Consider the following 12,412-nt stretch of genomic DNA (forward strand, 5'->3'; position numbering starts at 1 on the left):
CAGGAGCCACTGTACCAGCATTAGGTCTGACAATGGGTCCAAGGATTTCATCCTGATACCTAATGGCAGCCAAGGTGCCTTTGTCAAGCCTGTAGCGGTCTGTGTGACCCTCAATGGATATGCCTCCCCAGACAATCATTAACCCACCACCAAACTGCTCATGCTTAAAGGATGTTACAGGCAGCATAATGTTCTCCATGGCTTCTCCAGACCATTTCACTTCTGTCACGTGCTCAGGGTGAACCTGCTCTCATCTGTAAAAAGCACAGGGCACCAGTGGTGCATCTGCCAATTCTGGTATTCTATGGCGAATGCCAATCGAGCTGCATGCTGCTGGGCAGTGAGCTCAGGGCCCATTAGAGGACATGGGGCCCTTGGGTCACCCTCATGAAGTCTTTCTGGTTGTTTGGTCAGAGATATTCACACCAGTGGCCTGCTGGAGGTCATTTTGTAGGGCTCTGGCAGTGCTCATCCTGTTCCTCCTTGCCCAAAGGAGCAGATACTGGTCCTGCTGATGGGTTATGGACCTTCTATGGCCCTCTCCAGCTCTCCTAGAGTAACTGCTTGTCTCCTAGAATCTCCTCCATGCCCTTGAGACTGTGCAGGGAGACACAGCAAACCTTCTGGCAATGACACGTATTGATGTGCCATCCTGGAGAAGTTGGATTACCTGTGCAACCTCTGTAGGGTCCAGATATCGCCTCATGCTACCAGTAGTGACACTGAGTGTAGCCAAATGCAAAACTAGTGAAGAAACAGTCAGAAAAGATGAGGAGGGAAAAATGTCAGTGGCCTCCACCTGTTAAACCATTCCTGTTTTGGGGGTCATCTCATTGTTGCCCCTCTAGTGCATCTGTTGTTAATTTCATTAACACCACAGCAGCTGAAACTGATTAACAACCCCCTCTGCTACTTAACTGACCAGATTAATATCCCATAAGTTTCATTGATTAAAAAGTGTTCCTTTAATTCTTTTGAGCAGAATATATATATATATATATATATATATATATATATATATATATATATATATATATATATATATATATATATATATAAAAGTAAAAGTAGGTCGCAAGCCGAAAAAGTGTGGGCACCCCTGACATAGATCGTTGTAGACACGGAGCACACCTGAAATGCATGTGTTCCAAATAACGATATAGTATTTATAAAAGGTGTAATTTTGCTTGACTTCTCACTCTATACAACTCCAAGCAACTGACACACAGGTAAACAGACTTGAGCTGAGAAAAATGTGCATCGGTGGGGGATGTGACAGCAGACTGCTTGTTGCTTATCAACACATTTAAAGGACAAAAAAGACGCAGACCGAGAGGTGAGAAGTGATTTAAAGGTGGGACGGACCTACAAGTTTTTTCATAGGCTCTGTTAATTCTAGTGTTAATTGTCCAACCAAATGTGAGCCCTCTGAAAATCGGCATTCTGTCTGTGAAGTAAGTATGTGATTGTTCAGACCATACAGAATACTTTTCCTAAGTGGACAGATACTGTATATCACATACACCACATACTGCTGCAAGATGAAGAAAAAACAGAAAATCCTCCCTCTAAATAGACAAGGATTCTTTCCTGATTATTATTTTAAATAACTAATTTTCACTTGTATTGCTAAAAAAAAACCGGAATTTCAAATAGTAAAAATACTTACCCTGAGTTCCTACAATCTCCATATGAAGATGGGCTAACCCACTAGCTGTTGAAAGGGACAGTTTAATCATCCCCTCAACTGTGACAGTATACCTATTTAAGTAATCAAAAAGTGATCCGTGTTCATGATAATCGGATACAAGCCAGAGCTGAGTCCAAGTTCCATTGTCTGTGAAAGCAAAATTAGGATCAGAATTAGAATTCAAGATTACCAGGCTATGTTTTTTTGCATAAGCAGATGAATGACAGCATTAAAAAAAATGTAATCACACCTTTATTATCTGCTGCAATGAAACCCAGGATGTTTTCATGACGCAGCATTACTGTCTGGTAAATCTCTGCTTCACGAAACCAAGAACGTTCTTCACGAGAAGAAAAGATTTTGACAGCAACTTCTTCTCCCCTCCATTTGCCTCGCCAAACTTCCCCAAAACGTCCTTTTCCAATGCTCTCCTGTAATATAATTGTTCTTGCTATTGTCCTTTGAACTAACAGGGGGAGACCTAAAAAAAAAACTTTCTAAAACATGCCTTTGCTGCATTAAAATTTATTTAAAATGACACTTCCCATTATTTTTTTTTCCCTGTGCTCATAATCATGAGAAATGACAATGGACTTTGATCATCTGAGTGTAAGAAGGCAAAGTTGGGTTAAAATGAAGAGGAAATGAATATGAAAGTAAAAACGACGATGGTTTTGAATTATATTTTCTCAAAAGGGAACCAATACCCAATTGTAAATCTTTACCACTTTTGTAAACTTTTTATTACAACTCCTGCAATGTAGATCTCTTCCGTGTCTAAAACATGCTAATTTAAATTACTTGTACTTGCATATTTCAAGTTTCATACTATTTAGCAATTACTTCCATATGACAACATGATTATTTACTGTTGCAGAATAATCTTACTCTTTACAACTGTAAACTTACTAGGAAAGAAATAACTACTAGGATAAAATGCTTAAAATAAAAAATCTCCAACATGCATGAAAACAGAGTTCAATTCACAATGCATGCAGTCTGGGGGAGATTAGACAGTTATAACTTTGTGCATTTACTGATTTAGTAGATATTTTAACCAAAGCAAAATTACTTATTGGAAAGCATTCACTAATTAAACGCAATACACTATTTTAAAATTATTCCATAACCTCTAACTGATGACATATACAAAAATACCTTTAAGTATAATAAGTGCATTAAACTGTCAAATTCAATAATCAAATACTGAAATTATATGATTAATTTCACAACACTATTATAAGCCAATATACTTTTAGATGCACCTGCCTCTAATAAATAGAAATGTTTCCTTGTAGGTGTCTACAGTTAAATTAACCTCACATTCAAAAAAAACTAGAGCAATTACAGTAATTTGAAAAAAAAAAAACAAATGAATTGTAATGTAATTTTTTTAAACACATAAAATTAGAACTATCACTTTTTTCTCAAATGAAATAAATTCACTTTGAATAACAACATTCACTTCTAGAAATTTAGAAATTTTAGAAAACTATTCTAAAAAATCTAATTTTTTTTTTTTTTTAGAAAATATAATGTGGATTCTTAATGAAATCAAGCACCACATAATGAAAAACTGCTTCTCACATTAATCTAGTATCAAAGGTATATAATGGTCCATTAATGGCCTGACAGTCAACAGAGGAGGGTAGGTTATATGTAGTTCATTGCTGACTTGTTTATGTTTATTAGCATTATCAAGGTACTTTAATTTGATATTTTGGTTAATGTATTTATTTCCATGTCAGGTTAAATAAAATGTCAATCTGACAAGTAACACAGTACTTGTGTAGCATAGTAATGCTGCAGGACTCTTCAAAATAACAATACAAGTCAACAGCATTTCTTTTTTCAGTTTTCTACAATTCAATATGCATTGCCATCAGTTTTTAAAGAAATGTCAAAAGTTCTGAAACCGTATAAAATATTGTTTAAATACTACATTAGAATAGTACTGTATTAGTAAAAGTAATGAACATCAATTAAGTGAATCAATCGTGACTTGTCAAATCAATTACATTCTCAATTTGTATCTGACACTGATTTGATTCAATTCAAAATAATAATGCTTGTGCATTTCTCACAAAGTGTATTTTCCAAATAAATTAACAAGTTTTCACTCCATAAACTGATTCTCCACAGACTGCAATAAACCCAGGGTTCAAAAAAAGTGTGTCACAGCAGCTCTTTCGAATGTTGATGTTTTTAAAAAAACAAAAAACAAAAAAACAAAAAAACACAGATTTTAAAGATTGTCTTTGAAGTCTCATGCAGTTTTTAAGTACAATTAAACACTTCTAAGTGAAACTTTGAGCCAAAGCAGTTATAATTTCTTTTCTCTAAAATACCTTCTCTTAGTTCAGAGTAGGGCTGCATAATTTCATTAAAAAAAAAAAAAGTCTCTGCCTTTATTGTGCTTTATTCTGTGACCATTTGCTGACCACCTCTGCCCAGTACACTGTCCCTTAGTAGACTGCTTTAACAGGATTCTCTCTTCAGCATTTGCTAAAAATAAATAAATGACACAATGAGCAAGTTTCCTCCTGTGTGGTTACTGATTCAAAGAGATGAAGGCAAGATATATTACTTTTATTATTATTTTTTTTAATTAAAAAAAAATATATAAAAATAAAAATCACACCCTTTTACTGATAGTCAGATGTCTCATAACTGCCCATTTCAGCTTATGTGGGAGGAGTGGAGTTGTTGATGCAGTATAGATGACGTAGAAAGTCTGGTCATTGGAGCAAGGTGGCAGTGGAAGGGGAAAACAAAAGTTTGAAAATTGGTTCAAGGCATTAGTTTTGTCCACATCCCCTTTTACAACTTGAGCCCTGGATTGCTTGATTCCAGGAATAATTCCCAAACCACTCCAGACATCTTTCATGTTACTACGAGTATGGTTTCTGTTTTAGCTTTGTAAGCTTCATTTCCTTCACTCAGTTTTTTGTTTGGCATTCAATATATGTTATTCGGAGCCTCAAGCTGTCAGAATGGCCCAAGTCAATCACCTGACAAAAATCTAAATGAAAATTTTTGGAAGGATCTAAACACCAGGGTTCACAATAGGGCCCCCTGGAATCTTCAAGATTTAAAGACAATCACTTCAGAAGAATGAGTCCCCAAAAAAAAAAAATCACACCTGAGCACTACAGACGATGGGTTTCTTCATATAGGAAGCGTCCTGAAGCTGTCATTGCAAGAAAAGGCTTCTCCGCTAAGTATTAAATTACTGTGTTCAATACTCTTTCCCTGTGTCATTCCACTTTATCATACATACATTTATTTACAGCCTTTAATGTGATTTTTTTATATTTGTGGACTTCTTGAGTTAATACCAATGTCTGGTGAGAATTTCATGTGAACAGCCTCATTGGAAATAATTTACAGAAAATGTTGACACGTTCAATATTTATTTTCCCCACTGTAAATTTGGAAACCATCTTTGCAGGGAGAAAGAAATCTATCAAATGGATGACCTGCTAAACATCTGTGATTCCTACTTTCTCCATTATGCTATCATAGTATGGCAGACACTAAGAGAAAGAGATAACCAAACTTCAGCAAAAAAGGTCAACCATTCTAAGAAGGTGAATTCAAAGGATATCAATATCATTTCAAAAGCATCATGCTATGAGGTTGATGTGCAGCAGTGCAGCTTGTAACATAGCCTACACTGAAGGATAGCCAAGCAATACAATACACAGAAACACTAAATAAAATCCTGAAAAAAACCAAACTAATAGACTGCTGTGCTTTAACAAGACAATGAGCAACACAGCCAGAGAAATGCTACACATTGTGTACTTCAAACAATAGGAGTCTTTGTGTGGCCCATTTACACCTTAAAATTTAATCCCATGAAAAATATGTGCAAGGACCTCAGAACTGTTGTCCAACACTGCTGCCCAACAAATATGATGTAGATTTGCTGTTTCTAAGAAGGAATCACTAAATTTCATGCCTCACAGTGTACAAACTTACTAGGGGTGTATACTAAAATGAACAGTGGTACGTACAGATTGCAGAAGTGGTACAATATAGTGCTGACCCTGGAGGATGACCGCTCAAAATACAATACCAATTACTTTATAGTAGGGGCTCAATAAAGGAAAATACCCATCTACCCATTTTCTAACCCACTTATCCGGTTCAGGCCAAGAGTCTTTGCTTTTGGGTGCAGGGTAGTGTGGAAGAATAATTTTATGGTTGCATAGAATTCATCTTAAAGAAATAACATAAAGGGTTAATAAATGTGGGAAAAAAAATAAATGTCAAGTGAACAACAAAATGTACACTGAAATATAAGAATTGGTTTAGGAAAAGTAATGAGATGGTCAAGTAAATAAAGAATGTACCAGAAGAAAGGTTGATGTAATATACAAAATGTACTGAAGGGTGACTAAGAGATGACTAAGAAATCAGCAGATGTCCTATAAAGTAGAATGGACAGTTGTTATATGCACAGAAATTTCAAAGGCGGCGTCTCATCTCAAAAGGTATAAGAAGAACCAGAATATAATATGACTTTTATTTTATATAAATCATTTGGGTGTAAATCAATGAACCAACCAGAGTAAAATGTATGCATTGATTGACACTGTATGTAAATTCAACAGTTTATAAAATTAACCTCTATCATTCGTTTCTCTGACCATTCTAACCATGCTGTAACAGACTGCTTTTAAAGAATGCTCCCTCCAAGGCATTTTGCCAAGGTGTCATTAAAAGATGCAATGAACAGCTTTTCTACAGCCTGATTACTGAATGGCCCGGTTTAGGAGGTTTCTTTCTTTAATAAGATAAGATGTTAAATTTCGACCACAGTAGTGATTAAACTTGGTTTGGGTGGCAATCTATTCTAAGGTAGGCTCATGTGCACACACATTGTTATCTAAACTAGGCCGATTTAGAGTTGCCAGTAAATCTAACATGCACATCATCAGGAAATAGAAAAATCTCAAACATAGGACTCTGGAGCTGAGAGAGTGGAAAAATAAAGTTTATATTGCATCAAAATCACAAGCTATGACAGACTTATGTTAAGAAAACAATAAAATAAAAAAGAATGAGGGCTGTACATGGTTTATGTAATCAGATTTTATTTTAAATAGACTAATACACAATTAATTAATCAGGGTAGAGATTAAATATACTGCAGTTTTTTTTAAAACATCATAAAAAAAATAAATAAACAGTAATAGAAAAGCTCACATCTCACCTGATCCTGATCCTGAAGTGGTCATGTCATAAATTAAATCTTTCAGGGTAGTACTCTCAGATATAAAAGGACGATTTAGTGTAGGATCCTCTTCATTAGGGACACGGTGATGAAGGACTGAACGGCTATGGCAGATGTACATTACCATCATCAGCAGAATACATACAACACAAACTGGTACTGCAATTACTGCAGCCAGGGCTACTGGTCCCAGGTTATTTGCACTAGGATCTGGAGTGGAGACTAAAAAAAAAAATTATATCACCGATATAAAATTTATTTTCAAATTTACAAACAAAACATTAAAACAAACAATAAACAATATAACAAAATAACATTACATTCTCAAGTCCACTTAATGCAGTTAAAGGTCAAAGAGGGAGAGCTTATTCAGGCAACAGCTGGTGTAAAACAAGGCAAGAAACAACCTTGAACTGGTGTGTAAATGTGTAAACAAATACACTAAAAAATTAACCCACAATAGACAGCTTGGCAAATGTAGAGAGAAAAAAAAAAAGCAAAACTTTTTGACCAAATAAACCAGGAAACCCAAAAGGGAAAAACACCACACTCAGACTGGGAACGTGCATACTAAAGAAAGAATCCAAATATCAATTTTTCATGACAAATTTAATAAAGACAGGCATTAATAGTAGATGTAAAATAATTCAGTAATTTATTCATTCAAAAACTCAAGTTACTTCTACACTCCCCTGTTTTTTGTGTCCTTTATGTCAATTACTGATTTAGCCACATCATTGAGAGGTCTTATTAAGCCTGTTTATACATACATTTTGTCTGCTTGGGGTTTAATACATGAAGATCTCATTTCTGATATTACTTTTACATTTGGTTTTATAATTACAAAGTTGGTATTACTTATCATTATATTTTCTTTTTGTTACATGACACCATCTTGAATCTCATCATATGACTGTGATTATAAGGCTGCTGACATCACATGATGTGGAAATACAAACAAGGCAACAAATGAATACTGTTTTATCTCTTAGTAGATTTAAAAAAAAAAAAATTCTTAGGGCCTAGCTAACGGTATGATACTGTCTTTGGCTTTCAAATTTTGCCTTTCCCTTTCGATTCTAGTTACTACATTTTGTTTTGCTCTCCCACTATTTTAACCCACTGCTTGACCTAACCTTGTCTCTTTGCTACTTAATCATCTCAGAGAGTTTGGTCATGCTAATAATTTCCAGACACTTCAACACATACATAAAGTTAACAGCTGAAAATACCCGAGGATGAATTCAATATGCCTTCAACTAAAATAATGATAGAAAGAATGACGGATGGTTTCAGAGAATTCAGTCCTTTTTCAATATATAACAATTAATATAAAAATATGATAGAAACCCTTCAGTTTTTACTCTGTGAATCAGGATTTCTGAGGCTTTCCCAAAATTTTCTGACAAGGTTTCTGAACATAAAATCACTTTTCTTATAAGAATACTACAATGGTTCACTTATGGAGTGAACTTAATTAGTAGAATTTGTAACTGTATATAGTAAATACTATAGTAAATACTACTGTATTTTTTCAACTAGTTTGGAGCAAAGGGAAAGGAGCAGCGAACATCACAGTTGTCATGCTCATATACTTAGCTACTAGGTACAATCACAATCTATATAATGCCGTTGACTGACTGACTGACTCATTCACTCAACAAAAATACTATTTTTTCTTTAGTTAAAAAAACTGATATTTGGTGGCAGAGTGGTGAATCTAGGTCAGCAGGTATCTGCTAAGAAAACTTTTTGATATATCAATATTTAAAAGGTAACACCGTTCTCTTCACAGAAAAACTAAACACTCTAAAAATCTCAAAAATGCCTTGACAGATTTAATTGAAATTTGGTGACATTACCGAAAGAAAAAAAAAAAATATAGCCACAGCGCAATTTATGCTTTTTTTTTTTAATTTGTCAATATGTATTAATATTATGTTAAATTACATGTATGGCACTGCATTGAGAATGTTCTTTATACAAATGAAGAATGCAGTAGAAATTGTTTCACTCTGCCGACCTCCAGCCCTGTCAAAGCACTGAAAACCAAAACCCCTCCCAACTCTGCTCTTATATCATGGCACTAAAAACATTAAGGGAGAACCATCAACAAACAAACAAACCTAAAAACACACACCTTGCATGTTCTTTCAAATTCATTTACAGCTAAAGGCAACACATTTTAGTTTGCTGGAAAATCTACAGAGTCTCTTTGGTCTTTAACACATTAGAGGCAGGTTAAGTAATTAGTTCACAAGCATGGCAGTTCAGAATGGGAAACAACTTAGTGAAGTGGGGGAAAGAAAGCAAAAAGTCTTCCAAAAGTGTACTTATCCACCAGAATAAACCACCCGCCAGAGCTTAACTGTACAGAAATGGTGTCTGCCTTATTATTTTGCAGGCACATAAATTTAGTTCTCTGCGTTATACAGTGGTGTGAAAAACTATTTGCCCCCTTCCTGATTTCTTATTCTTTTGCATGTTTGTCACACAAAATGTTTCTGATCATCAAACACATTTAACCATTAGTCAAATATAACACAAGTAAACACAAAATGCAGTTTTTAAAATGGTTTTTATTATTTAGGGAGAAAAAAATCCAAACCTACATGGCCCTGTGTGAAAAGTAATTGCCCCCTGAACCTAATAACTGGTTGGGCCACCCTTAGCAGCAATAACTGCAATCAAGCGTTTGCGATAACTTGCAATGAGTCTTTTACAGCGCTCTGGAGGAATTTTGGCCCACTCATCTTTGCAGAATTGTTGTAATTCAGCTTTATTTGAGGGTTTTCTAGCATGAACCGCCTTTTTAAGGTCATGCCATAGCATCTCAATTGGATTCAGGTCAGGACTTTGACTAGGCCACTCCAAAGTCTTAATTTTGTTTTTCTTCAGCCATTCAGAGGTGGATTTGCTGGTGTGTTTTGGGTCATTGTCCTGTTGCAGCACCCAAGATTGCTTCAGCTTGAGTTGACGAACAGATGGCGGACATTCTCCTTCAGGATTTTTAGTAGACAGTAGAATTCATGGTTCCATCTATCACAGCAAGCCTTCCAGGTCCTGAAGCAGCAAAACAACCCCAGACCATCACACTACCACCACCATATTTTACTGTTGGTATGATGTTCTTTTTCTGAAATGCTGTGTTCCTTTTACGCCAGATGTAACGGGACATTTGCCTTCCAAAAAGTTCAACTTTTGTCTCATCAGTCCACAAGGTATTTTCCCAAAAGTCTTGGCAATCATTGAGATGTTTCTTAGCAAAATTGAGACGAGCCCTAATGTTCTTTTTGCTTAACAGTGGTTTGCGTCTTGGAAATCTGCCATGCAGGCCGTTTTTGCCCAGTCTCTTTCTTATGGTGGAGTCGTGAACACTGACCTTAATTGAGGCAAGTGAGGCCTGCAGTTCTTTAGACGTTGTCCTGGGGTCTTTTGTGACCTCTCAGATGAGTCATCTCTGCGCTCTTGGGGTAATTTTGGTCGGCCGGCCACTCCTGGGAAGGTTCACCACTGTTCCATGTTTTTGCCATTTGTGGATAATGGCTCTCACTGTGGTTCGCTGGAGTCCCAAAGCTTTAGAAATGGCTTTATAACCTTTACCAGACTGATAGATCTCAATTACTTCTATTCTCATTTGTTCCTGAATTTCTTTGGATCTTGGCATGATGTCTAGCTTTTGAGGTGCTTTTGGTCTACTTCTCTGTGTCAGGCAGCTCCTATTTAAGTGATTTCTTGATTGAAACAGGTGTGGCAGTAATCAGGCCTGGGGGTGGCTACGGAAATTGAACTCAGGTGTGATACACCACAGTTAGGTTATTTTTTAACAAGGGGGCAATTATTTTTTCACATAGGGCCATGTAGGTTTGGATTTTTTTTCTCCCTAAATAATAAAAACCATCATTTAAAAACTGCATTTTGTGTTTACTTGTGTTATATTTGACTAATGGTTAAGTGTTTGATGATCAGAAACATTTTGTGTTACAAACATGCAAAAGAATAAGAAATCATGAAGGGGGCAAATAGTTTTTCACACCACTGTATGCTCTAAAAGTGCCAAAAGAAAGTGCTACTGCAATACAAAGTTTAAAATAAAATATAGTGGAAGGAATGTGTACTGATTTTAGGCAAGTAACAAACAGGAAAAGTCACAAACTGTATGCAGTAAAATTTCATTGATGAAGAAAGTTATACTAGTGAAGGATTATTTCAACAATCTACACTGGAGATGGTGGGTAGCTCAGTGATTCCATTTAATTTGCCTCGTGCCCAAAAAACACCGTTATACACCCTACACCATTGTTGAAAAAGTTATTGTAGATCGGTTTTATGAATATCTTAAGCAAAGCATCGCCATGTATCTCAGGTCAGCAGAGAGAATTGCCCTAACTTGCGACAGCTGAACAACCAGCAGATTCCTATGTGACAATTACGTTACTACATTAAAAACAATTGTGTTGCAGACAAGTGCACTGCACGCCAGTCACAGTGGGAGCAACCTTCCTGCTTATGCAGTATGCAGAGCTGCTCAGATGACTGGCTGTTGCTCCAAAAACCTCTTACTAACATTTCCAATGAATGTTTAATCGCGTGATCCCATCAACAACAAGTTGGTGTGTTAACAAATTCAATAAATGTTACTTCTCTTTAAGCACATGGCTACAAGTACTGCTATGGTGCAAAAAGTTTGCAGTATACCTCACCTGGTCAAGCAAGCAGGCTATCGATGGAATTTTCAGAGCAGCCAGTGATACCAAAGTGAGCTTGTGCAAAAAGGAGCAAACTTGAATAATTTCATAAGCTGCACTTTATGGATCACATTAGTGGCGTTGTCAGTCATGATACCTGGTTCTTTTTCGTTCAATTCATCTAGTAACACACTCAACAAGCATCAGCTCTAGATCCTAATTTTCAAACGGTTCCTTTTTGTCTTAGGAAGAATAAAGACAAATTTTCGAAAACGTGACTGTTACACATGAGCAACTGAAGATGTGCAACTTGTAGAAAGACACAAGACTTCCTGTTATTTCTTTAATTTCAAGTTTTTTTTTATTGACCCTTTTAAAATCAAATAACACTCCATACACAACACAAGTTTTATTTTTCTCTTTTTGTAAAAAAGGTTCAAAACGAGTTCTACCCCAATCCCTGACTAATTCAAGATTTTAAATGTCCAATAGGAGAATAAATTTAGCAAACAGTTTAGTTGAAGGATGTCTACATGGAGATTTAGAACACACAAACAGGCTATTGAACAAAATACTTATTATTTAAGAAGCAATATTTGATTATCTATACTAATAAAAGGCGACTGACTGACTGACTCACTCACTCACTCACTCTCCAACTTCCCATGTAGGTAGAAGGCTGAAATTTGGCAGGCTCATTCCTTACAGCTTACTTACAAAAGTTAGGAGGTTTTCATTTTGAAATTCTAAGCGTAACGGTCATAACTGGAAGCTACTTATGTATATATATAC

General features: G+C 35.8%; 1 protein-coding gene across 1 annotated transcript in view; it reads right to left on the minus strand.

Annotated features, from left to right (window-relative positions):
- The window catches only part of tgfbr1b (transforming growth factor, beta receptor 1 b), a 90,947-nt gene that overhangs the window by 15,336 nt on the left and 63,199 nt on the right, over window positions 1-12,412 (minus strand). The window contains exons 3-5 of the mRNA XM_039753503.1: window positions 6,912-7,154; window positions 1,941-2,171; window positions 1,670-1,837 (exon numbers count right to left, since the gene is read on the minus strand). Of these exons, the coding sequence (XP_039609437.1) occupies window positions 1,670-1,837; window positions 1,941-2,171; window positions 6,912-7,154 (642 nt within the window). The remainder of the gene's footprint in view (window positions 1-1,669; window positions 1,838-1,940; window positions 2,172-6,911; window positions 7,155-12,412) is intronic.

This window comes from Polypterus senegalus, chromosome 5, assembly GCF_016835505.1.
Source record: "Polypterus senegalus isolate Bchr_013 chromosome 5, ASM1683550v1, whole genome shotgun sequence".
NCBI classification, from domain to species: Eukaryota; Metazoa; Chordata; class Cladistia; order Polypteriformes; family Polypteridae; genus Polypterus; species Polypterus senegalus.